Source organism: Callorhinchus milii, unplaced genomic scaffold (assembly GCF_018977255.1).
Source record: "Callorhinchus milii isolate IMCB2004 unplaced genomic scaffold, IMCB_Cmil_1.0 Scaffold19, whole genome shotgun sequence".
NCBI classification, from domain to species: Eukaryota; Metazoa; Chordata; class Chondrichthyes; order Chimaeriformes; family Callorhinchidae; genus Callorhinchus; species Callorhinchus milii.
In genome coordinates, this window is record NW_024704760.1 from 6,976,395 (window position 1) to 7,003,258 (window position 26,864).

The 26,864-nt window shown below is 39.7% G+C and overlaps 1 protein-coding gene and 1 long non-coding RNA gene across 2 annotated transcripts; both read right to left on the reverse strand.

The window, feature by feature from the left end:
• Nucleotides 1-5,397: 5,397 nt before the first annotated feature.
• LOC103179159 (receptor-type tyrosine-protein phosphatase alpha-like) lies at nt 5,398-20,019 on the reverse strand. The gene is made up of 16 exons (XM_007894290.2): nt 19,948-20,019; nt 19,013-19,103; nt 17,892-17,968; nt 17,091-17,225; nt 16,838-16,960; nt 15,855-16,015; nt 15,326-15,461; nt 14,435-14,502; nt 13,695-13,785; nt 11,392-11,482; nt 10,505-10,581; nt 9,142-9,276; nt 8,420-8,542; nt 7,636-7,796; nt 6,470-6,605; nt 5,398-5,811 (listed from the first exon to the last, which is right to left on the reverse strand). The coding sequence occupies exons 1-16, from the start codon at nt 19,990-19,992 to the stop codon at nt 5,755-5,757; spliced, it is 1,707 nt and encodes a 568-aa protein (XP_007892481.2). The 5' UTR covers nt 19,993-20,019; the 3' UTR covers nt 5,398-5,754.
• Nucleotides 20,020-20,831: 812 nt separating this feature from the next.
• On the reverse strand, nt 20,832-23,325 carry LOC121850435. Its single transcript, XR_006085598.1, has 3 exons — nt 23,273-23,325; nt 21,702-21,810; nt 20,832-20,859 (listed from the first exon to the last, which is right to left on the reverse strand). It is a non-coding gene; the product is annotated as an uncharacterized LOC121850435 (long non-coding RNA).
• Between the last annotated feature and the right edge of the window lie 3,539 nt (nt 23,326-26,864).

The window sequence follows — 26,864 nt, forward strand, 5'->3', positions numbered from 1 at the left end:
AAGGAAAGGGACCACATTCATCATTAAATATCTCATTTTGAGGTTTGGACACTGATATTTAAATTATAAGGCATAAAGTATTCCGTTCAGTGAGTGAGACTGATTTAATACCAATATTACATGATGAAATATCGTACAAAGAGAGAGAGACAAATTATATATTGTGACTCCAGGCTGAAAGGGATCGAAAATGCAGCTGTGTTTATATTTTGGGCATGATACAATAATTCCAGTTGTTCGCAATAATTCTTTATGTTGTGACTTTGTTCCCTTTAAATTAGGAAGATAGCTATTTTAATTGCATAAACACAGCCATCTTGTATTTGCTGTTAAGCAAGTTAATTTCTGCCAGCTGAATCCCACACTTCCATTGTAGATTGCAAACAACCTTCAAGCGAAATGACAGACCTGATCAGAACTGATCCCACGTAAAGCAAATTGGCAAATGCTTGTGTGGGCATAATGAAATGTCCTCCCAGATTCTGGTTGTTTGATGATGATAATAATAATATTGGGACATCCTCCCGACATGAAAGGTGCTAGACAAATGTAATTTGTATCATTTGCATTATAATAATAATAATAATAATCCTTGCATTTGATGTAGTGTCTTATCACATCGTTGAGATGTCTCAAAGCGCTTCACAGAATATTTTGTAAAGTGGATTGACTGTGTATTTTGTGGGCAAACTGCGGCAGCTAATTGTGCACAGCAGGGCCCCACAAACAGTTGTGGATTGACGGACCAATTTTTTTAAGGGATTATTACCCCCGGAAAGCAACCCATCGAGCAACTAACAACTGGGTTCCTACTTACTGCTAGGTAAAGAGAGGCGTGTGGAGTAAGGAAACTTGCTTAAGGTTTGGCCCTGCTTGGGAATTGAACTCAAGTCCTCTCACTTGAGAGGCGAATGTGCTAACCAATACTCTACAGGACATTTAATCCATAAATGTTTGAAAGGGAATTAAATCTTAGTGTCTAAATGTTTTATTTCTATTAAAATATTACTCTCATTTTATTTTAAATGTTACTCTTTCTTTGATCTGTTCTCATCTGGTTCTATTCCTTTGGTTAATGGGCTCTTTGCTCACTTAATTAGGACTCCTGGATTGCAAAGGTAACTTTTTCCGGCTATGGCTTCAGCTAAATTATATCGCAGAAACTCTGTACAATATGCACAAGGCATCAGCTTTTATTATTTAGTGTACAATGAACTCACATAGTCTATGCTGACACTCCAGTGTTTCGTAGGGGTTACATTGTCGGAGGTCCCTTCAGATGATACATTAACCTATAGTCCTGTCTGCTTTTTCAGTGGTCATTAAAGATCCGATGATGCTATTTCAAAAGAGAAGGGAAGTGTCATAGCCAACAATTTCCCAATTAAAATTGGTCACTCACTCTATGGCTGTTTGAGGGACATTGCTGTGTGCAAATCGGCTGCCTTGTTCACCCTCAAAATATACACGGCCACATCTCCTTACAATCTATTCTGTGAGGTTCTTTGAGATGTCTCGACAACAGGTTAAGGCGCTGTATCAAGTGTTTAACATTATTTGATAAGGTGGACATAAATATTGGCGAATGAAACAAGGATGCATGAATCCAAGAGAGTCAGTAGCAGATCTATAAGCGAGTTTAAGAGGAACTTCTTCACACAGAGGGCGATGAGAATGTGGAACTCACTGGAGGAAGTTAGGTTGAAGAAGAAAGGATCAACGTATTTCAGAGAAAGCTTGGTGAAAACATGACTGAGAAGGGAATAAAGGGGTATACGAGGGGTGGGTGCATGTATGGAGTATAAACACTGGTATGGATTAGTTGGAGCACATTTTCCGTGCTGTAACAATCTATGTAATTCTAGGGAATTAATTGATACCATCGCTACACAATCTAGATCCAGGGTATGAAATATAATAACGATCATAAAAATTCAATAAATGTCCTTGGCCAGTAGAAGCTGAACTTGAAATACACTTTAACTTCTTATCTTCTAGAACACAATAGCATCAGAAAGAGATTTTATCAATAAAGAACAGGTCCACAAGGTTACGATCGTACAACTGATAGACTGCGAGCACTTCAGTGGAGATTGCGAGTTGAAGAGAACACTAGTGTAAGCTTAATTTGAGTCTTAAGATATCAAACTGAACTGAGAAGGCTTGGGTGCCGAGAAATAAGGTCTGCGCAGCAAGGACTGCTACGATTTCAAGGATTGCAAGTTCTCAAACTATTTTAAAGCTTCTGAAGTTTTGAGCTATCAAAAAAAATCTTGAAACTCCCAACTTATGTCTCAGTCACACAATGTATGTCCGTCACACTGTTCAATGCCTTTGGCTTTCACCCATATTTGTATTTATACAGTAAGTCGACCTAAAAAAACTTGTGTAATGCTTATGAAGCTGTTGCATTGATTTGTACATTTTAATTTGTAAATAGGGAGTCTGCGCTCTGCCTGTATTTATGACGGGAGGAAAAAAACTACTTAAGGGCAGATTCTGGCATGGGTGAATGATGTGGATGAATGTTTATTGCTTTTTTATTGGGTTCATATGTTTTTTAACAAACAGCCAAAAAAAAGTCTAGAGAACAGAATAAACTCTTTTGAGTTTCAGCTTGGATTAATTAGTTGGAGTTCACGCTGTGAGAAGCGGTACAACAGACACAGATCTGTTATAACAATAAAGTAATCCTTGGATTTGACACACTTCAAAAGGACATCTCAAAACACCTCACGGAAATCACTGTAAAGTTTAATGATTGTGTTTTTTTGGGGGGGGAACGCAGTATTCCAGATTTCCGCACAACAATGTCCCACAAACAACCATGACCATGGTAGACACTGCCTTCTCTTTTCAGAGTGTGCCATAGAAACTTAAACGTCCACTTGAACAGGGAGACGGGATCTTGGGTGAATGTCTCGTCTGAAGGACGTCTGAAATCAATCTCCTGTATTTCAGCTTCTGTAGAAACTTCTTTGCTTCTGGTCCCCGTTACGATCACAGTGTGCGGAATAAAACGCATTACAATCAGCGGTGGGTGGTCGCCCTTGTCATGGATGTGGCGGTATAAATGCTGCTCAAACCCTTTAACACAACGCAGAGATTTAACCCTTCAAGCCCCAAAGCCACTTTACATGCAACATTAATACTAAATCTGACAAAAGTAGAAGCACTTGGAAATACGGAGTATTTTTTCCCACCAGCAATATTCCTTCAGGGGAAAAAAAAAGTATTTATGAAAAGGCTGATTTTTGTTCTCGAGAGATTATCCTGGTACTTCAATAGGTAAATAATTTTCACACTACAAATGCATTACGAAAAATTTGACAGATTTAGGCATGGAGATATATCATCAAAACTGTTTTGCCTGTTGCTCTCTTGAAGGAAAGGATTTTGCTACAGACATAATCAACGGTGTCCTCACATTACTGATTGTGGCTGGTGTGCACGCCTATATTTATCAACCTGGTCAGATTTGTTGGCAAGACAGTCACTGGATGATGATGGCACCTTATGTACCTGGCAAAACACAGGACACAACACAGAGCCTGACACCATGCTAAAGAGCATCCAAACTATTATTCAACATCTGTCCGTGTTTTGCCACTTACCAGCAATGCTGTAGAGATCAACTCTGGGAACAGAATCATAAGAACTGATAACACAAGGATTGATTGACCATTGAGCGAGCACAGCACCTAAACGAGACTTGCATTTAAGAATAACAGCTAGCAAACAGGGAGGTTAGGAGCAAGTTCTTCACACACACTAAGCGGTTAGGATGTGGAGAGGAATGGTGAACGGAGCAGAATCCATGTTAGCTTTCAAAATGGAACTGGATAAACATCGAAAAAGGAGTGAAAAGGAATGGTAGGTAAATGTGACTGAAAAGATTGCTCTATAAAAGAGGAGCAATACACAATGGGCCGAACGGGCCTTCTTCCCTGCTGTAAATTTCTTTGGTTCTATGACTACGGCTCGACTTGTAACAGCAATATCAATGGCAAGCTATGCAGTTTTAGTTGGAAGAGAGTGCACATTCCATTCCAACGATCTATCTCTGGGAATTCCATGCGTAGGTGGGATGAATGGAAAACTTAATTTGGTTTGGGGACACTTAAGCATGGTGATGGGTTTCCACATGTGTCAGACACCCAGCTGACCAAAAAAAAGCAGCAGCAACGGTGAACAGAGCAAACCTTCATTTAATAATAACAATAATAATAATAATAAAACAGGGCGTAAGTGCAAGTTATTTTTAGAGAGCTGAATGCTCCCATATGTGAGTGTGATTGGGTTTCTGAGCTTTCACAAGTAATTGACTGGATAGAGATGAAACGTTCAAATCGTTTACTCGGTTTGGTTTTATTTGGCACAAATTGCCCGTTAAATGTATGGAATAATCCAACTTCAGAGAGACCACAAAATCTTACTTTCACTGAAAGCTGTTTTTGTTTTAGCCAACTCACAATGCAATGAATATTGTACCAGACTTTGGAACTGGCAATATGGAGGCCCACTCCAATGGGGCCTTGGTCTGCATCTGAGGAAGGGTGGGAGTGTGGACTCTGAACTGTATAAAAGTTATCACTCAACATGGAGATCAAACTCTCTCACTGGGAGTGGATGAAAGAAAGTCTGTGACTCTGGAGGGAGGAGAGAGGAAACCTACAGCCAAGCAAAATGGCCAAGCACTGAGGAGAAGGCTTGTTGCAATTGAGTGTGTTGCCTTGGGGATTGGTAGATCAAGGAGGTGGGAGTACCTGAGCGGAGTAGATACTGTGAGCTAGCGAGTGAGTGAACAAGTGAGTGAACGAGTGAACCAGCGAGTGAGCCACCGAGTGAGCTTGTGAGTGAAAGAATAACCAAGCTATAGTTTACACTCCACCCGTTCCAATCCTTTCTCCTATACCCCACTATTCTTGTTTCTCTCATGTATACATCAAGTTTCCTCTTAAATACGTTGATGCTTTTTTACTTCAATCACAGCTTCTAGAGGTGAGTTCCACATTGTCACCACCCTCTGGGTGAAGGATTTCCTCCTAAAGTCCCTTTTAGCTCCGCTACTGGCTCTCGTATATTCACTGTCCTTTGTTATAGAACTCACCAACCAACACATTGACTGGACAATATAACAGCAACAATTTGAATTTATATCGTGCCCTTCACGCTGGGTGGCATCTTGGTGCGCTTGACATTGGTGTAGTTTGAAACTGAGCATGGAGGAAATGATTAAAGACATGGTTGAAGAGGAAAGTCTTCAGGCACAATCTGAAGACAGGTAAAGAGGGGATTGATTGTGGGGGTAGCACATGAAGTGATTTGTAGGTGAGTGTGAGGAAATAATCCTTTGCTCTTAGGAAACCTCACCTCGAAATAAAATAAATCAATTCTGAATGTCCTTTTTATTGATTCATCATAAAATATATGGCAAAATAGACTCTACATTATCTTCTCTCGATAACCGTCTAGTAAAGATCTCGTGCTTTGTTTGAATTTATTTACAATAATACAATTAGTCATTCTTTATCTTTACAAAACTAAAAGCTAACACATATTTAAATATTCTCGGTTGTGTGCAAATGTTATAAATGTACATTACAAAATGCCAAGGTTTGTATGTTCATCATTTTGCCACAGTAGTTACATCAGCAGAAATTAGATTGTCTTGGAATCATAGAAATCTACAGCGCAGAAAATGTAGATGGAGCTCTGGAAAGTGAAAGAGCAATTCAGCAAAGCTTTAGCTCTTCAAGAGTTTTGTGTAAGGATATTTCTGATGCAGGTATGCAGCAACATATACTGATCCTAAAGAAAAGAAGAAAGAAAGTTATGAGAATTTTACAATCTCATTTTCCAATTCACGCTTCGCTAGCGCTTGAGAAACAAGGCGGAATGACATAATTACCAGAATTATCACCGGTAATGATTATCGCATCATGCCCGCACATTTAACTTTGATGGAGAAGGACTGGGAAGTCTGATGGAGACTTGGCAGCCCTATGAGGTGTAACCAACACTCCATTCGTTTACCACACCCTCAACTGGGAATAACCACACATTTCTTATTCAACAGCTAATCTCACAGTGCTTTGCACTGCTAACTGGGAGGCCATGCTTAGGGGGCAGAGGGGAAACTGAGGAGGGATGGGGAGTGGGGTGGTGGGGGGAGATGACATGAATAGCAGTTGAACAGATGGATCTTAAACAGTTGGGGAAGGAGTAGGCAATGCAAAGGGATCCTGAACTGGAGTACTGAAGGCAGGAGAGGAATGGTTGAAAGCTCCTGCAATGATGATGGATTGGATCAGTCGGGTAATTAAAAGCTTAATCTTTCTGAATGCCATGATATCCAATATGTTAAACAGGTTAAAAACAAGGTCCTTTAATTTAATTGGTGCATTGTGTCTAGGTGTCCCAAAGTTGAGACATGGATCAATAAGAGCACTTTTCGTTTGGAGCATACCAGAGTTTGGACCATAAAACATCTGTTTAGTCTCATTCTGTGAACCATTTCGAACACATTGATGGTTTGTTCGTTCCTAATCTGTTGCAGCAGGCAGTCAAGACCAATGAATGTGCCCGTGCGACCAACTCCAGCGCTGATGAACAAAACAGAGATATTCATGTTATATTCGGACAATTTGCGAGAATCGGTATAGACTTTAAATTAGCATCAAATATATAATGAAACTACTTATCATGGTGTTAGAAGGTTATGGATTCAATGATAACAGCAACAAATTATACTCATTGGAACGATGTCTCAGGGCGCTGGACAGTCAGGGGCTTTTGGACTTGAGTTGGGAGTTGGGGTCAAGAGGGGTGGAGGGCAGGAGAGTTGGCGGTGGGGGTGGGAGGGTGGTTGAAGGCATGGTCAAAGAGGAAGGGCTTCAGGCAGGACTTGAAAGAGGCAAGAGAGGGAGTGAGGCAGAGGGATTGCGGGATAGAGTTCCGGAGTGTAAGGGCAGAGATGCTGAATTCCCGAGTGCTAATAGTGGGGCGGGAAGTTCAAGGGACCTGAAGCAGGCCCCTATGTCAGGACTTTGACCTCTAAGCTGACATCCAATGCAGTGTTGATAGAGTGCTGCATTGTCAGAGGTGCCTTCCTTCAGATGAAAGGTTGAACTGAGGTTGCAATAGGCACTTTGAGTATTTATCCTGATGTGAAAGGCTCTGTGTGGTGTTATATCCCTGTGTGGAGCGGTATATCCAATGTTCATAACTATTGAGTTTATAATGTTAAAACTCCTGGCATTTAACATAGTGGCTTTCACCATGGGAGGATGTCTCAAAGTGCTTCACAGGATATTACGGTAATGTACTAAAAAGATTGTAGGTGAATAGCAGCTAATTTGCACACAGCAATGTCCACATGAAGTGAATGAACAATTTTTTATCGGGGGGGGGGGGGGGGGGGGGAATTGTTGGTCAGGATACCAGGAGAAACTGCTTTCTCATATAGGATCAAATAGGAGCTGTAGCAAACACAGGCAGAAGGACCTTGGTTTAACTTCTCATCCGAAAGACAGCACCTCCGATAAATGTTGTGCAATACAATCACTGGAGGATTTTTCATTTGTCAGTGATGATTGAATGTGGCAAACGCCACCCATTTTATTGCTTCCTTACCTGCAGTGCACAACTGTGGGCCCTGATTTCTTTATGAAGTGGGCGTGATGTCTGAACCCAGCTACGAAACTGATGATTGAATCCATGGGACTAGGAACACCGTGATCCGGCCAGCCCAAAAAATGAAAGTGAGAAATTATCCTCTCCGCTCGGTAATGCACCTGGTAATGAAAAACTTGGGCATCATCGTTGGTAACTTTTTCCACATGTGTAAGGCATTAGGAGGAAAAGATTGGGTTACAGCAAAATAGTAACAAAGTTAAAAATGTAGTCACAAAGCAACAAAATAGTAACAAAGCTGAAAATGTAGTCACAAAGCAACAAAGTAGTAACAAAGCTGAAAATGTAGTCACAAAGCAACAAAATAGTAACAAAGCTGAAAATGTAGTCACAAAGCAACAAAATAGTAACAAAGCTGAAAATGTAGTCACAAAGCAACAAAATAGTAACAAAGCTGAAAATGTAGTCACAAAGCAACAAAATAGTAACAAAGCTGAAAATGTAGTCACAAAGTAACAAAATAGTAACAAAGCTGAAAATGTAGTGACAAAGTAACAAAACAGTAACAAAGCTGAAAATCACTGGACCGTTTAGATGAAGAAGGTTCTTTGATCCATTTGTTCTCATCGTTTCAGGAATTCTATTTGAAGCATTCTGACACCAGATAATGCTTGGTTTTCCATTGAGTGGAGTACAAAAACAACAACAACATGTATTTATGCAGCACCCTCCACGCGTGATAGCAACTCTGAATGCGGAGTACGTATAAAACAGGAATACTCACGTGTATAACTTTAAATTGTCTGTCTATATATTCGGGGTACATGTTTTGCGACATGACTTGAACAAGAATGTCACCAAATTGCTGAGGATTCCTGTCCAAGGGCCAATACTCCTCACATTTCTTCTGCAATCCACACATTTGTGTTGATGGTTATTTTATGTTAATGCGTAAAATTGCTTGCATATCACATATTATGCTTAATACACACTAGTGACATAAACTGCATCAATTATATGTTAGAGATAAAGCCTTGGGTGATTTATGTCAGCAGAAGCCAGAGAAAAATTACTTTTCTAGTTTAATACCCGGCCATCTATCGTGTATATCCTACATATGTTTTTTGGGGATGTTATTGCTGGGAGATGGCTTTTTGAATAGCATCACAGGATCCTTAACGTTCAATTGAACAGGTAGACTGAACCTCGGTTTAACCTCTTCTCATCCGAAGGGCCTTGCCTCCGACAACGAGGCACTTCCCCCCACCTGCATTGTGGCAGGATCAAGCATTCATACGTAGAGTGTTTACGTTTCGAGCTAACCTGCCTCCACTCTGTGAAAAACCACCGGTAACTGGAACACTAGTAATATCTAACAAGTTCTCTATCAGTGTCAAGGTTCTATGCGAATCATTTTGTAAAACCTGCGAGATAACCAGTGTTTAAAATAAGGAACATCCATCATCTGTTTCCTTACCTTCACCCATCAGCAGTGTATGATCTTACCTTGCCATTTTCCTCACACCGTGTTAACATGACGATGATGGACACATTGTATGTCCATATCATTCTCCAGAAATCTGCCAATGTCTCTTTCAGTGGTCCTTGTGTGGCGATGTATTCTTGGTCTGAATTGTAGCCCTACAATTGGATGTGATTAATGAAGAGCAAGGCTTGTCAGTGCAGTTTCCTCCAGTTATCTCAAGGCATAAGAGCCATTATGTCACAGTGACCAGAATTGCAAGTGCAGCCTGACCAGAGCACGGCACAGCCTAAGGTTGATGTATAGGGATCTAACCTCAATTGTTTAGCAAAAAAAAGCAACAATATACTGGACGAGACCTCAGTATAATATCTGAACCTAAGGACAACAGCTCCAACAATGCAGCACCAGCCAGCATTACATTGAAACGTCAGCCTAGACTATGAGCTCGAAACGCCATGAAACTGTGTCCCTCAGTTACGGACCCTGACACCTAGAGCTTATTCAATGTTTAGCAATGAAGGAAATTATAAATGAAATGAATGCTGAATGCAATTTCTAAAAGCCGCCCGAGTGTATTGAAAAGAAAAGACAAAAAAAAATCTCTGAGAGCAAATTGCCATCTCCACATTTCTGTCCATTTGATCTCTTTCAGTGTTTCCTTTTGCACTTTGGTAGTTTTTGGAAATTGCCCCCTACCTGGTCTCTGGCCCCTCAGATATTCTGAGGTGGCTCAGATCTTTACTCAAAGCGTAATTCTTTTCTGAAAGGGGAATTAACAACTGGAACAGGTTTCCAGGAAAGATGGTTGAGGCCAGGACATTGGGACCGATTTAAAAAGTAGCTTGATGCTGTGACGGGAGGACTGTAGATTGGGTGTTCTGGAGGGATGAGATGAAAGGGGCCAAAGGGTGTTCTTCAGCCAACCAATCTTGTGATCATGAGACAACAACAAAAACAAGAACTTTCATTTATATAGCACCCTTCAAGCAAGGCAGCGTCTCAGAGCGCTTAACAGTGGTGGAGCCCAATGCTGAGCTTGGGGAGAGGGAAGAGGTGATCATAAGTGCCGTCAAAGAGAAAGGTCTTCAGTTGTGACCTAAAAGAAGGGGAAGTAGGGGGCAAGATGGAGAGAATGAGGGAGAGAGTTGCAAAGCTTCAGGAGGAGACCCCATTGGCTTCCAAGAGCAGGTGGAATTTCAAGGCAATGCCATGTTGGCAGGTGTAGCTCTGGAGAGAAGACACTTGTAGCCCAGAGGTTACCAGATTCCACTGAGACTACAATTTTGCTGTAAATTGAATAAATAATTAACTTTACTTTGAAAAGCATTTACTTCATATCATACACCTGATGCTGCATAACAATAAAAGGTGCAGAGAACTCACCGCAATAAAGTTGGCATTGATATAATCTGAGGAAGGATCATTCAAAGAAGGTGGCAATTTAACTCTAGAGTGCTCGTCTGCAAAAACACAGAAAAATCAAAATCAATATACATAAAATTCCTTACATAATTCTTTACACCTTGGTTGAATACATATATATATATATATATGTATATATATACATAGCGGAGAAGAGATACATTCTCAAACATTTAGTTTGTACACCGGCAGAAACTCCCTTCTCTTTTTGAATAGCAATAGCGGGTTCTTTAACATCGACCTGAACAAGCAGATGGGACCTCGGTTTGATGTTCTACCCAAGGAGAGTAAGTGCAATGGGTAAAGTTCTATCGGTGCGTCAGCCTGGGGTCACGTTCTACCCTCAAGGCAAGAGAACCCTACAGATTGAACCAAACTGACATCTCGGTGGCGGTACCAAAATGTGTCTCATCTTCTTGAGCGCTGACATGCGTCACCTCAATCACTTTAGATTTCAAGGAATATTTTTGCTAACGAGCATTCGTCTGCGAGCTTCGCCCACAAAATGCATCCAAAAGTCAGGCAACGATAATAATAATAATATTAATCCTTACAATTGGTATTGTGGCTCTCATGCAGGGCTGAAAGCACGTCACAGGATTATTATTATTACTATAAAGTGTAGTGACTACGTTTTGTGAGCGAAGGCAGCAGCCAATTTGCGCATAGCAGGGAGCCACAAACAATCATGAAGTAAGTGACCAACTTTATTTGGGGGATTGTTGGCCACGACACCGGGAGAGAAAAACAGGAAGACAGGGCCCTCGATTTAACATCTCACTGCAGAATGATGCGTGTAACGGGCGATTTGGGACAAAGACGGAAAGGAGTACAAACATGCATCTTACATGGCACGACATCTTTATATCGATTCTTGTTTGCATTGCCAGGCAGCAGGCCTGCGGTTTTTGGCTGTTTTCTCCCTGCCTGTCCTATGAGCTACAGGGGAACCAGAACAAACATCAGTTAAATGCAGACTTTAGTTTAAAAAATAAGAGCGGAAAAAAAAAACCCTCGTAACTATTAACCCATAAATCTTTTATCATGTAATAAGAAGCCGATGATATTGAAAAGATTATCTGTCATTTTACTTTGATTTTACTTTACTAAACTTGTTCACAATCCCAGTGTTTACCGCACGATAACTTCCAAATAAATAAAAAAAACTCGAGTTGACAATCTTATTAAAACATGATTTAGATTTAAAATGTGATGATGGTAGGTTGTGCCTTGTGATGCATTCTTTGAGAGAAAAACAAACAGTTTTTGTTGACAAATGATCACTAAAGTCTCTCGCAGTGCCAGGGCGAAGGACAAATTCTGCAATGCACTTTCTTTCTGGTTTGAATTTGAACATTTTCTCGGGGGGAGGGGGGGGCAGAGGGGAGGTGCTAATTTAATAATAATAATAATAATAATTTGATATAGCACCTGACGTCTCAAAGCACTTCACTGAATATACTGTAAAGTGAACTGACACTATATTTTGTGGGTGAAACATGGCAGCCAATTGCACACAACAGTGTCCCACAAACAGTCGTGGATTGGGGTGACCAATTTATTATTACCCCCGGAAAAGCGATCTGCCAATCGACTAACAACCAGGTTCCTACTTACTGCTTGGTAAACCGAGGCGGTAAATGAACAATGAACAGCATTATTGGAAACACGAATGCTCCCTCACCACTTCAAAAAAGGTATTACTGGCATATCTTTGGGGATACTAATTTACAATATAATGCATCCAATTCAAATTTACAACTTAAGGATCAAACCTAAGGTTAGAATGAAAACTGAAACGGTCACCGAAATCTGTAGTTATTTTTCCAATCGGACGCGGGAGTGCAAATCCTGTAACTTAGTTTGATGCGTTCAAAACTATAAACGAACACAAATGCAATTTGTTCTTCTGTTTGATGCCTCTATTGTTCTGTTATCTTTTTCAGCTGCACTCCCTCAACTGAGAGGCCAGCCACAGAAAACATTCTACAAATGCCCACTAGGTGGTGGACATAGATTTAACCTTCCTCGCGGAGAAACTCTTAGCCTCCCAGTGGAGATATGTCAGATTAACTCTTGCAAGCAAAAGAATGCGATGCCGTACATCTTTAATGTGCCATGACTTTAAATTTCAATCCATTGAGCTCTGTACCACTTCGATGTAACGTACTTTGATGTGCATTTGTACAGGGTGACCGAAAAGTCGTGATACCACTACAACGTCTAATAATTCTTAAAGAAATGATGGTAATTTCATTTTTTAGACCATAATAATAATAATATAATAATCCTTGCATTTGATATAAGGCTTTTCACATCTTCCAGACATCTCAAAGCGCTTCACAGAATAGACTGTAAAGTGAATTGACTGTATATGTGTGGGCGAAAAGCCGGGGCCAATTGCGCACAGCAGTGTCCCACAAACAGTCGTGGATTGAAATGACCAATTTTTATTGAATCCACCTGGATTCAAACTGACCATTACAACTCGCGCTTATATTAGCGCCCTCCATGCAGGGTAGCGTTCTCAGAGTGCTTAACGATCAAACAATCAAAAAAGAAATAGGGTAGATATCACGACTTTTTGGTCACTCTGCATGCAGTATTCATCTCCCCACTCAGCATCGGCAAACCAAACTCCTGTTGCGGAAGGCGCCAACACAAATTAAATATAAATTGGATTGTACTGTGATGGCACAGTCATGATCTCGGTTCAGATCTGCAGGTTCAGTGGCTTTCATGTCCTCCCGACGTGAAAGGCGCTATACAAATGTAATCTTGTTGTTGTTGTACTGGCTGGTCGAACGCATTATGAGACGTGTCAATCTGACAACTCTGAGCAACTCCACCTTGTGGCAGTCTTCAGCACACGCACAGCTCCGGCTCCTGAAATGCCCCGAAATCATCAGACTTCAAATCGACAGTCAGAAAATGTCATCCTCAAAAAGAACACTGGGAACAGGGATTTGGTTGCAAATGGAACAAAACGGAAGAAACGATAGATTGCAAACTCTACGTTTCAAATGAGCTTTGACAATTAATTATGAATGGCGTTACATAGGCTTCAATGTATTCCAAATAATAATCCTTGCATTTGATACAGCGCCTTATGAATTGCTAAAATAGTGAAACTTTTTTTTTGCATTCACACCTCAAAATCTTCTAAGAAGCCCATGTTTGAGTTTGCGGCCAGGCGCATGCAGTGCACGGGGAAGTCAATCAGCGGAACCTGATTTTTTCTTCTAAAAAGAAAGAAAAGCAATTACAAGAACAACAATTTGGAGTTATACAGCAGTCCCTCACGTGAAATAGCATCTCAGAGCGCTTTACAGGTAACAAGAGGAAGTCCAGAACAGATGTGAATTTCTCACCAAACAAACTTTGTGATACTCAGTTCAGGATAATGCCAATGTGACACCACAGCCATGCTGGCTAATGATTTCACCGGTTTATACACAGAATTGTGACGTTACCCCAGAGAAACAGAGCATTCAGGCCTAACTGCACTATTTTTTCCCCCGAGCCTGTTCAATGATAATCCTCGCATTTGATACAGTGACTTATATCATCAAGACACCTCAAAGCACTTCATGGGATTTACTGCAAAGTGCTGTAATTGTGACTGAGAATCTCTTCCAAAGCATACAGGAATCTTTACATCCATCTGAACAGGCAGACGGTGAAATGTTTCATCTGAACCTCACCGCTTCCGGCAATGTAGTGCTCTCCAGGAACTGCACTGGAACGTCAGCCAAGTCTGTGAGTTGATATATTTCATGTGTGGAATATGCGTTGAGAAGGCTTAATGTCTGATCCCGTACCAATACGCCATAAGCAATGGGTGTAAGAACAACCAAAGGAGTACAGGTAAAATAAATAAGTATGGCTTACTTTGCATGTTTTTCTTTGTTCGTTGAAATTATGTTGAGAATGCAGGTATGCAAAAACACATATTGATCCTGAAAAAAATAAGAATATGATTAAAATTAACCAGCATGTCTCGACAATTAATATTGGTCAAATTTCATCTCTTTCAATTTGAAAGTCAATGTTTCTTGCATTTTCTCTTATGTCTTTTTGTGTAGATTTTTCTACTTCAGACAGAAAGGACAGGAAAATAACCATGATTAGCCCCATGTATGGAATAAGAACACGCTCAGTCAAGAAGAGAAGTTCAGTCTGATCTGAAAGCACAACCTGATGGTTAAAATTCAACATAATAATAGTCCTTTTGTTTGATATAGTACCTTTCATGTAGGGAGAGCATTGTAGAACTCTTCACACAATATAATGTAAAGATAATTTTGTTGATGAATTCGGTGATCAATTTGCACACAGCAATGTCTCACAAACAGTCTTGAAGCGAATAATCAAATTTATTGGACGTCAGGACATCAGGAGAAACTCACTTCTCTTGTCGAGTTGGGATCTTTAAGGTCCAATTGAATAGCCAGATGAGACATTAGTTTAACATCTCATCTGAGGGATGGAACCTCTGACAATACAACAACAACTTGCATTTATATAATGCCATCGCGTTAGCACTATCTTGGAGCAGTTAAACACAACGCTCTCCCAGCAGTGCCTTGGAGCATCAGTGAACTTGAACCCATGACCTTCTGACTCAGAGGTGAGAGTGCTATCACTGAGCCAGACTGACACCATAGTCTTATTAATGGAATTTATATTCCTTTCAGGTGTACTTTCAGGATAATTCAGATTCAAATTAGGCGTTTAACACTGCGACTGCGGTAAATGTAGAACACATTGTACATAACATACCAATGTTTGCACCATCATTGTTCTACACCGTCTCATTGTGTACACTTGGCCAAACACATTCACGATCCCTTTGGTTGCTATCAGATTCATTGAATAGCTGAGTGCAATGAAACTGCCTGAACGACCAACTCCAGCACTATAATAAAAAAAATCACAGCCGTCAAATTACATTGGAGTGAAATGGAGTAAAAAGATAGTTACAGCTAAGAATCATGACAACTTTCATTTCATTATGAAATTTTAAATGGGATTGAAAAGATAAACCCAGAACAATATTTTAGGACCCAATAAGACACTACAAGAGGACACAGGTTTTTAGATGCAAAGGAAAATTTCAGGACAGACATCAGGAAGTATTTCTATACCCAGAGGGTAATCAATGATTGGAACAGGTTGCCAGGAAAGGTGGTTGAAGCCAGAACCCTGCAAAACATCTAAAACACAGCTCAATGCTGCTGGCATGGGGAGATGGTGGTTTGAGGAGGGATGAGATCAGATGAGCTGAAGGGTTTTCCTCATCCAAACCGACCTGCAGTGCACCACAATGGGTCCTGAGTTCCTCACACTCTCTGTTGCTTTTTGAACTACTTCTGTGAAGTCAACCAATGAATTGATTGATTGAGGAACTCCATAGTCAGGCCAGTCCACAAACTGGTAATGGCAAATTGTCCTGCCTGGTTTACTGTTAATCTGCAGGAAAAAATGAGCAAGATTGTGGTAAAAGGGTATGCATCCAGATGTCTTTCTTATGATACATACAGTTTACCAAATCTCTGAGAATAGTAGTTTCTCTCCCACTCTCTCTCTTTCCTCTTTCTCATGTAAAAGTTTTGCGGTAATCCTTAAAGCATTCCTTAACATTCTCCCAGGTCAAAACAATTACATGAATGGCACATCAGTTGGAAGATAAAGAAATTCTGCAGTGTTCCTGTTTCCAATTGGTGTCCTGTTGGAAAGCATTTGCATGAGATTGTTGGGCGAGGATCAGATTGGTGTGAGTCATGAGGTAAATAATAATACCCTTGTGTTTTGAATTCACGTCAGGAGGACATCACAAAGGATTTACTGTTAAGTATAGTGCATGTGTATTTTGTATATTAGTGCGGCAGCCAATTTGTGCAAAGCGATGTCCCACAAACAGCTATGAAGTAAATGATCAATTTTATCTGGGGGATTATTTGAATAACGCTATCTTTAATGTTCCACCTGAACATTCAGACGGGACCTCAGTTTAATGTTTCATCTGAAGAACTGCACTTCCAACAATGCTGTGCTCCCTCAGCACTGCACTGGAGTGTCAGCCTTGACTATGTGACTTCAATTGTCAGGCGACCTCTTGAATCAGAGGTGAGAGTGTTATCAACTGTGTCAGATTGACACCATTAACCTGTCGTCAAGTTGCTTAACTACAATAGCTAAATCATGCAGAGCATCTGTGGAGACAATGTGAACATATTTGACTTGAATCCAATTCAATTTATGCATACAAACATGAGCATATTTTGCACTTACGTGAGAAATCATCATTTCAGTTTTAGTCCATTCCTTAAACTTTTCCACTTTTAATACACTGACATATATCTGTCCATACTGAATGGGCAACTTGTTAGTAGGCCAGTATTTTTCACATGTGACCTGCAAATGCATTAAAATAATAATAATTTTAGCCCTTGCAATACATATAAATGCATTATATATTAAACACTGTTGAATGGCATTTATTTTAAACTTTGGCCCAAATTCCCATTCAATTGAATGAACCTACCCTGTTATTTTCAATTAGGTTTGTCAACATCACAATGCAACAGGCATTATACTCCCAAACCATTCTCCAGAAATCATTGACGGTATTTTTCAGTGGTCCTTGCGTAGCAATATAGTCACGTGCTGAATTGTAACCCTAAATTCATAAATCAAATCTAAGCAATTAGTGCAGAGCCATAAACCTAAGAAACATTAAATTACACCTGCGTCTTACTGTATTCATGTGCAATCTGGAAATGACCCCAAAACTGGAACCTCCGAGAATGGGGCCGTTTCATTGAAATAAATATGAAAGTAAAACACCCTTATTATGTCTAAGTGTCTCAAAGTGCTTTGTTGGTAATTGTTTTCAAGAGTTGTGACTGCTTTTGTATGCAAACAAACCTGCGTTTGTGCCAGCAAATCTCCAAGAACAGCCATGATCAATTCACCCAGGGGATTGTTGGCCAGGATACTAGAAGAGATTCGTATCTCTTTTTGAATGGGGAATAATGAGATCTGTGCTGTCCAACTACACAGGCAGATGGAATGTTGTTTTAATGTCTCCTTCCACTTCAACTAATGGGGAGCATGAACCCACAACCTTCTGACTCAGAGGCAAGAGTACGTTCCTTCTGTGTTGCCAAAATTGCTTCTAGTTTTAAGACACCACTTTGCCTTAAGATTGTGCAGACCTGCCAATTAAGAATGCAATTAACATTCTTAATTGGCAAGCCAGTTCTTTTTAATAACTTGTTTAGAAATACTGCAAAATTAACTCTGATGTGTGGGAACATACGGAAGGATGCAAAAGATAACTCACAGGAATTAAGTTTGCATTAATATAATCTAGGCCAGGCTCCATTGATGAGCCAGACAGCTTGATTCTTGACCAGTCATCTGTAAATTAAATAGAAGCAGATATTATTCATACAAAAATGCCCTTCTTTCATCCCCATTCCCCAAACAGATCGAATTCAAGATCCTCGACCTCGCGTTCAAATCCTTCCATCCTATCTCTGTGATCTCCTGAAACCCTACCAACCTCGCCGCTCCCTTCACTCAGCAAGCTTCATGTCCCCTTCTCTATCCATCTCACCATAGGTAATAATAATTATAATAATAATCCTTGCATTTGATATAGTGCCTTATCACGTCTCACAATGCTTCACAGAATATACAGTAAAATGAATTTACTGTATACTTTGTGGGCGATACGCGGCAGCTAATTGCGCATAGGCGTGTCCCACAAACAATCATGGAGTGACCAAATTTTTTTTTAATCATTTTTTGGAGGGATTATTATCCCAGAAAAGCGATCCACCAATCGACTAACAACTGGGTTCCCACCTACTGCTAGGTAAACAGAAGCGTGTGGAGTAAGGAAACTTGCCCAATGTTTCGCCCTGCGTGGGAATCAGACCCAGGTTTTCTTGTTTGCGAGACGATGGCTCTAACCACTGAGCTCCACTATGTGGGTGAGTTTTAAGCCATTCTGTCCCACTCTCTGGAACTTTAACCTGGAGTATCTCTGCCTCACCCCCACCCTTCCCTCTTTCAAAGCCTGCCCCTTTAACTGACTTTAACTTGAGACTTTAATTGCATGTTTGGTCATCTTTCCTCATTGTTTCCACCACATTGTTTCCAGCTTGGATGAGCCCTTTGAGACATCGTCCCACGTGAAAGATGCTTCATAAATGTAAATTGCATTTTAATTATGCCGCTGTAAAATCATTACAGTAAAATTGAACATTAAGAAGCTACCAACAGTGAACTGTTGTCTTCCGCACCACATTTCACGTACAGTGTCACACTTGTTTCCATTTTATTTCGACCAAATTTCTTTTGTTGGAAATTCAAGTGTGGATCTCTACACTATCCCTAGTTTACATAGTGTCCTCGTGGCCTTGCTGCTACCTGTCAAAATGAATCAATATTACTTACACGGTAATATGTTGCTATATCGGTTTTTAACCTTGTTATACATCAGTAGGGCTATGTTGCTTGACTGATCTTTTCCAATATCTTTGAGTTTCTGAAAGTAAATAATAATAATAATCATTCCATTTGATATTGCGCCTCAGGACGCTGTTGAGAAGACTCAAAGCGCTTCACAGATTATACTGTAAAGTGCTTTCGACTGTGTGTTTCGTGGGCGAAACTGAAGAGAAGTGAAAGGATCTCACTCTGTCAGTGCCTTGTTGGACAATTGGAGTCAATACTCAAGTTAAGCTACACAGCTCATTCCCCTGCCAGCATATCAATTGAGACATCCTCCCGATACAAAATGCGTTGTATAAATGTAAATCGCATTGTATCAGGTTAACTCTATAAATGTCTATTGTTCTCTATGTATTGTGTAGTGTGGTTTCATATGCCATTCTGCCCTTGATCTCTGGAACTGCATCTCTGAGTACTTCCAACTCACCCCCTACCTCCCTATGTTCAAAGCCTGCCTCGAGACTTCCTTAATTGACCACACTTTTGGTCACCTTCCTCCCACTCTCCCCACCACCACCATACTCATTTCAGCACTCAAAGCACTGCTCCACCACCCCACTCTTCCCCACCGCCACCGTCTTGGGTGCCCAGGGGGCAGCATGAAGCGCTTCGAGACATCCATCCAATGTGAAAGAGTCTTTATGAATGTAAATTGTATTGCATTGTTCCTTCAATATTTTTGTGCCAATTCATCGTTGGATTGAAGGTACTCAGTAAATTATCCTGGTCTTCAGACCTGACTGAAATCTGTTCACAAGAATCATACAACACTACAGCACAGAGAAATCTGTTCATCTGTTTCTCTCCCCATGAGCTGCCTAACCTAATCCCTGAAACACCTAATCTAATTTATTCCTGGAAAGAAACAAGCAATTTACCTCAAATTCTTTCAAAAAGCCCTCATTGGAGTTAGATGATTTCATACGGTAATACGATTCAAAGTCTGCTATCTGGATAGGAAGGTGTTCGTTGCTAGAAGGAGAAAGAGGGTTATTAAAACCATGGCTGTTGATAGCCAGAACCCAAACGGATCTGGTGGTTCAGGCTTAACAAGTAGCGGGAAGCTTGGAATGCTCGCAATGGCAAGCTATGTGATATTTGCTAGTTGAACTCAAGCAGTTCCGCCAATGCACACTTTGGGGTCCCAAGCCTTAGCTCTCCTCAACCTGTTTCAATACTTTCCGGATTTAGGTAAGAAAGGTGCGTCCCTCCAGGGAGAGAGTGCGCATTCCACTCCAGACATAGAAATTTCCATGCATAGTTGGGATACATGAAACTCAAAGCGTGGTTTGGAGACTCTTTGGTCTGGTCTGGTGATGGGTTTCTGCATGTGTCAAACTCCCACATATGGCTGACCAAAAAGAAGATTTTAAGATCCTTCTCCACACCTTCAATTCTTTTCACTTGCCCCATCCCTACGTGTTATCTTCTGAAGCCCAAGTCTCCCACACATGCCTTTCTCTTATCTGTTGCTCGTTCCACATTCATTCCATCCGATTGTCGATTGCCAAGCCTTCAGCCACAATTCTTTCACTCTATGGAGCTCTCCCAAATTCCTTCACCTTGCACCTTAAATCCATGTCTTTCAAGCCCTCATAAAATCTATTTCTTTGAGTGTTGGTAAACGCCTGTAATTTTCCTTCCTTCCTTGATCAGAGCTCCCTATTGACTCTGAAGTGCTTTGTGATGTTTATCTTTCATCCTACATGAAGGACATGATAGAAGTGCAAATTATTGTTGTTTATGCTTACCGTGTATGAAATGTCAGTTCATCATCCATGTTATCTTTGCTTTAATAAGGAAGAAAAAAATATTTGTTTTAAAGAAATGAACATTAGAAACATGTGACTAAAACATTTTTTTCTACTAAACTTACTGGGTACATTATTGTGGCCAGGACATGGGACTCATTTAAAAAACAGCTAGTGATGCTGTGGTGGGAGAAACTCCAGACTATTATCTGCCTTTATGTGCAGTTATAGATAGAAATTTGACTTGGGATTAGAATTACTTTGTCCATGTAATGCTTTCGGATGTTCTAACCCTACTCATCTGGCTGTTTCCTTCTGTCAGGAGTCCTGCTTGTCGTCCACCCTACTTACCCCACGATTGGCAGGTGGGTTTTCAGCCTAGCTAGAATTCCATCCCAGAATCCATCCAACTCCCTCCCTCCCTCACCTTATTCACTCACTGCCTCAAGACCTACCAGTTTGATGCCTCTTTCAGTCATCTTTCTTCTCCCTAAATTTGTATTCTATTGCACTGTATCTATTCAAAAATCAATAGATTCTAAAATTTGGAGGTGCCATCCTTCAGATAAGACGTAAAGTTAATGTCCTGTCTGCTGTTCCTGTGGATGTTAAAGATCCATCTGAAACTTTTCGTAAAAATGAAAAGAGTTTCTCCTGGTGTTCTGGCCAAAATCCTCCAGATAAATTTGGTCATTTGCTTCATGGGTGTTTGTGGCATATTACTGTGTGCAAATTGGCTAATGTGTTCACCGACATAAACAGTCCACAGTAAATCACATAAAGCATTTTGAAAAGGTTTGTCAATGTGATAAAGTGATATCTTAAGGGTAATTATTATTATTTGTATATTAAGTGGTACAATGGTACAAAAAACGATTTACCTTTTGAAACATTTTCTTTTCAACAGCAGATATCCAACAAATAGCAATGGGAGGCCTATTGCTATACAAAATCCAATCAACAAAAATAACTTGTCATTGTCTTTGGAACCTGTAGTTGTAAAACGCCAAACATAAAGAAAAATAGTTGATTGAACAATTGAACTTGATGTTGCCATTAAGCTGAGAAATATGTAGATACAGTACAGAAATAAGTCACTCAGCCCTATAAGAATGTGCCGATGCTTATACTCCACATAACCCTCCTGCAACATTTTTTCCCCATGTCTCCCATGTTTGCATCCAGTTTCGTCTTAAATACATTGAAGCTTTTATACAAAATTGTACGCAGCCTTCTCATCCCTCTCTTATCTCAAAGTTCCAAATGGTTACTGAGCCCCATCCTCATTGTTAAGAACCATGGATCAAAAGGCCCAGTTGTCATGTTCTTCTGGACTTTAGTGAAGGGCAGATCTTCCCTTAGGCAAAGAATTGATTTCTCAATCAATGTTTCAACAGTTTGCAGATCCTTAGTTACAAATCAAGAAATCTTTGTCTATGTAGACTGTGCTGCTCTTTAATTACCTTCATTTGTGTGAGAAGAGCTGCCAATTAATTCACTTGGGTGGCCCTTTGAGGCCTGACTGTGTTTGGAGTCTCCGATATCAAAGACAAAATGGGTGAATGTGACATGGCCAGCTGGGAAGCTCTTCAAACAGGAAGGAATTCAAGGGAGTGCAATTTCTTTGTACCAGATCAAGGTCCGTTCCAAGATGTTCCTCTTTGACTGTACTTCAGGTCATCTGTCCCCTCCCACCCCATTTTTGCACCTTCATTTTCTGATCTTGCCACATTTTTGAGCTATATCCTCCAAGATACTGCTGGGAAAGCCACAAGATCCCAAGATCGGTTTGGATGAAGATGACACTTCAGCCCATCTGATCTCGTTCCTCCAGAATGACTACGCTGCCTTCGACCAAACACAGCACCAAGCTGCTTTTCAAATGAGATCGTGAGCTCAACCATGCTTCCTGGCAAGTGTTCACTCTTCAACAATTATACTACAAAATTACATTTGTACAGAGCCTTTCATGTCAGGAGGATGCCCAACGAGGAGGCAAGAAACACATGAGGAAACAAGGGAACTCTAATCCATTGATTTCTGATGCGCCATGATAACATTAGTGCACTAGTATGGACATGAAGTACGATTGAATTAATTCACAATCGATTTTGCTGTTTTTCAGTATGCAATTAAACTTTCAGCATGCGATTAAATGCGATTAATATTACCGCATGTGATTAAATGCAATTAAACTTTCAGCATGGGATTAAAAACGAAATATAATAGAAATCATCAACTCCAGTGATTCATGCTGTCAACGACAAAGTTCTGCTGTGATTTTTCTAGAAGCTTTGCCTTGAATCATTCAATAATTTCTTTGGCTATTCTCCATTTCCCATGAGCAACTGTAATATAACAATCAAAACAGGTGCTTTTTTGTGTCATTAAAATGATTGCATCATCTTGTTATCAGGAACATTCATGACAATTAGCTAAAATTTATACATACACATCATAACTGTACTACTGGCCAGCGACGAATTGTACAAATCCACTCTCGCAAAAATTGAAATTGTATATTTTTTGCCTGATAACAATTTTTTAAAGGAATGGTTTGCAAATTGATTTCCAATGACATCTTGTTTCAACGTTGTGTTCGATTCAAACTCATACAGACTCAAAACATAGTCATCCCTCTGTCCAATGCCTTTATTCCAGAAAACATACAAGGAGTCACACGATCCATTATTTTCAAGGGTCAGGTTGTATGGTACTGAAGGGTCTATAAAGAAAGAAACAAATATGAGTTCCACAAAGTTGATACTTGTGAACATTGTGAAGGGAAGTATTGGGGAGGAAAAATAAAAAGTCTTATTTATTTTTCAAAATTCACGAGGGTTTTCAAAGAAAAATGATGTAAAGTAAAGTTCATTTTAGTATAAGAAAGAGAGTGTCATGAGGGAATGTAATAAATAACCTTATTCAAACTTACATGTCGTGCCTATACCATCTACATTCGAGGAATTATATGGGCCAGCTCTTGTGATAATTCCAACGGAATAACTTTGCCCTGGCGTCAGTTTGTGAAAGTGGTGTTTGGTGAATTGATGTCCTATGACCTCTTCTTTCATCTTTGCGGTTGATCCCAATTCATACAGACTGATAACATAGTCATCCCTCTGTCCATCACTTCCACTCCAGGAAACGGACAAGGTTTCCAGCGATCCATTATTTTCAATCGTTAAGTTGATTGGTTTTGATGGATCTAAATAAAGAGAAGTCAGATAGAGTGAGTTGTCGAAATTTGTTTCTCTACTTACTTTCCATGAAAAAAACAACCCTTCATGGGAATTTGGGGAATCTTTCTTGCTGATAGTCGTGTAAAGGTGCACAATTTGATCCAAAATAGAATTGTACAACTCCAACCAAAATGTTTTGAATCAATCAACAAATCCTTTGGCTATTGCCCAATTTTATGAGCAACTGTAATATATTATGTAAATCAGATGGATTTTTGGGAGATTAACAAGACTGCAACATTTTGTTTGTAGAAATAGCAGCAATGTTCATCAAAATGAGCTAAAATGTATACGTACATGTCCATTCTGTAGCATTTGCTGCAGTTGAATTGTACGAATCCGCTCTGGCATAAACAGCAATTGTATATTTTCTGCCTGATGTCAAATTTTTAAAGGAATGTTCTGTAGATTGATTTCCAATGACGTCTTGTTTCAACGCTGTGTTCGATCCAAACTCATACAGACTGATGACATAATTATCCCTCTGTCCAATGCCACCATTCCAGAAAACGGACAAGGAGTCCCTGGTTCCAGAATTTGCAAGGGTCAGATTGTTTGGTACTGAAGGATCTATGAACAAACAAATACATGTCGGTTCCACATGGATGATTATTGGAATTTTGTGAAAGGAAGTGTTGGGGATGGAACCAAAGAAGTATTCCTTAATTCATTAAATTCATTAGTTTTTCCAATGGAAAGCCGATGTGTAGTGAAGCTGATTTTAATATCTCAAGCTCTGTCCGAAAACTGCTGCTGTATATTAAGCAATGCTTTATCTTTCATCACTGTTACCAACTGTGTGGAGTGATATTACTCAATCATATCTGGTTATATACACACATGGTGAATTCAACCTTCAATGATACAAGAAAGAGTGTCATGAGAGACTGTTACAAAAGACCAATTTCACACTTACATGTCGTGCCTGTACCAATTGCGTTCGAGGAATTATATGGGCCAGCTCTTGCGAGAATTTCAACGGAATAACTTTGCCCTGGCGTCAGTTTGTGAAAGTGGTGTTTGGTGAATTGATGTCCTATGACCTCTTCTTTCATCTTTGCGGTTGATCCCAATTCATACAGACTGATAACATAGTCATCCCTCTGTCCATCACTTCCACTCCAGGAAACGGACAAGGTTTCCAGCGATCCATTATTTTCAATCGTTAAGTTGATTGGTTTTGATGGATCTAAATAAAGAGAAGTCAGATAGAGTGAGTTGTCGAAATTTGTTTCTCTACTTACTTTCCATGAAAAAAACAACCCTTCATGGGAATTTGGGGAATCTTTCTTGCTGATAGTCGTGTAAAGGTGCACAATTTGATCCAAAATAGAATTGTACAACTCCAACCAAAATGTTTTGAATCAATCAACAAATCCTTTGGCTATTGCCCAATTTTATGAGCAACTGTAATATATTATGTAAATCAGATGGATTTTTGGGAGATTAACAAGACTGCAACATTTTGTTTCGAGAAATAGCAGCAATGTTCATTAAAATGAGCTAAAATGTATACGTACATGTCCATTCTGTAGCATTTGCTGCAGTTGAATTGTACGAATCCGCTCTGGCATAAACAGCAATTGTATATTTTCTGCCTGATGTCAAATTTTTAAAGGAATGTTCTGTAGATTGATTTCCAATGACGTCTTGTTTCAACGCTGTGTTCGATCCAAACTCATACAGACTGATGACATAATCATCCCTCTGTCCAATGCCTCCATTCCAGAAAACGGACAAGGAGTCCCTGGTTCCAGAATTTTCAAGGGTCAGATTGTATGGTTCTGAAGGATCTATAAACAAACAAATACATGTCGGTTCCACATGGATGATTATTGGAATTTTGTGAAAGGAAGTGTTGGGGATGGAACCAAAGAAGTATTCCTTAATTCATTAAATTCATTAGTTTTTCCAATGGAAAGCCGATGTATAGTGAAGCTGATTTTAATATCTCAAGCTCTGTCCGAAAACTGCTGCTGTATATTAAGCAATGCTTTATCTTTCATCACTGTTACCAACTGTGTCAGGTGATATTACTCAATCATATCTGGTTATATACACACATGGTTAATTCAACCTTCAATGATACAAGAAAGAGTGTCATGAAAGACTCTAATAAAACGCCATATTCATACATATTCATCCCACTGTCCAATGACTTCCTTCCAGAAAAAATACAAGGAGTCCCTAGTTCCATTATTTTCAAGGATCAGGTTGTTTTGTCCTAAATAGTCTTTTAAGAAACAAATAGATATGAGTTCCACAGTTTTGGTACTTGTGAATATTGTGAAGGAAATAATTTGAGATGGAAACATAAGAATACTTCTTTCTTTATGTAAATTCATTTGGTTTTGCAATGAAAACCTGTGCTAAACTGTTTTGAGCAATGCTTGATCTTTCATCAACATGGCTAACTGCGGTTGTTAATATTATTGTATTGTATTTAGTTATATATGTATCTGGATAATTCAACGTTTAATAATAGAAGGAAGAAACTGAAACATTTTAAAATGATTAAAAGTTGACTGATCATAAAAATATTAGACCTTGTTCACACTTACATATCAGGGTTGATCCCTGGGATCCATTATTTTCAACAGTCAATTTGGTAGATTCACTCGATGCTGTGATGAAAATATAATGGGAAACTTCTCTTAAAACTTTTATGCAGTTTATTTTACTTTCTATTCGAGCCTTACAGTCCAGTGTGTTTCTGTGGGAATTTTGCATTGTTGTGGATGCTATCCTTTGGATGAAATGTTTGTCTGAGCTGCCTGTTCAGATGTACGTTAAAGTTGTAAT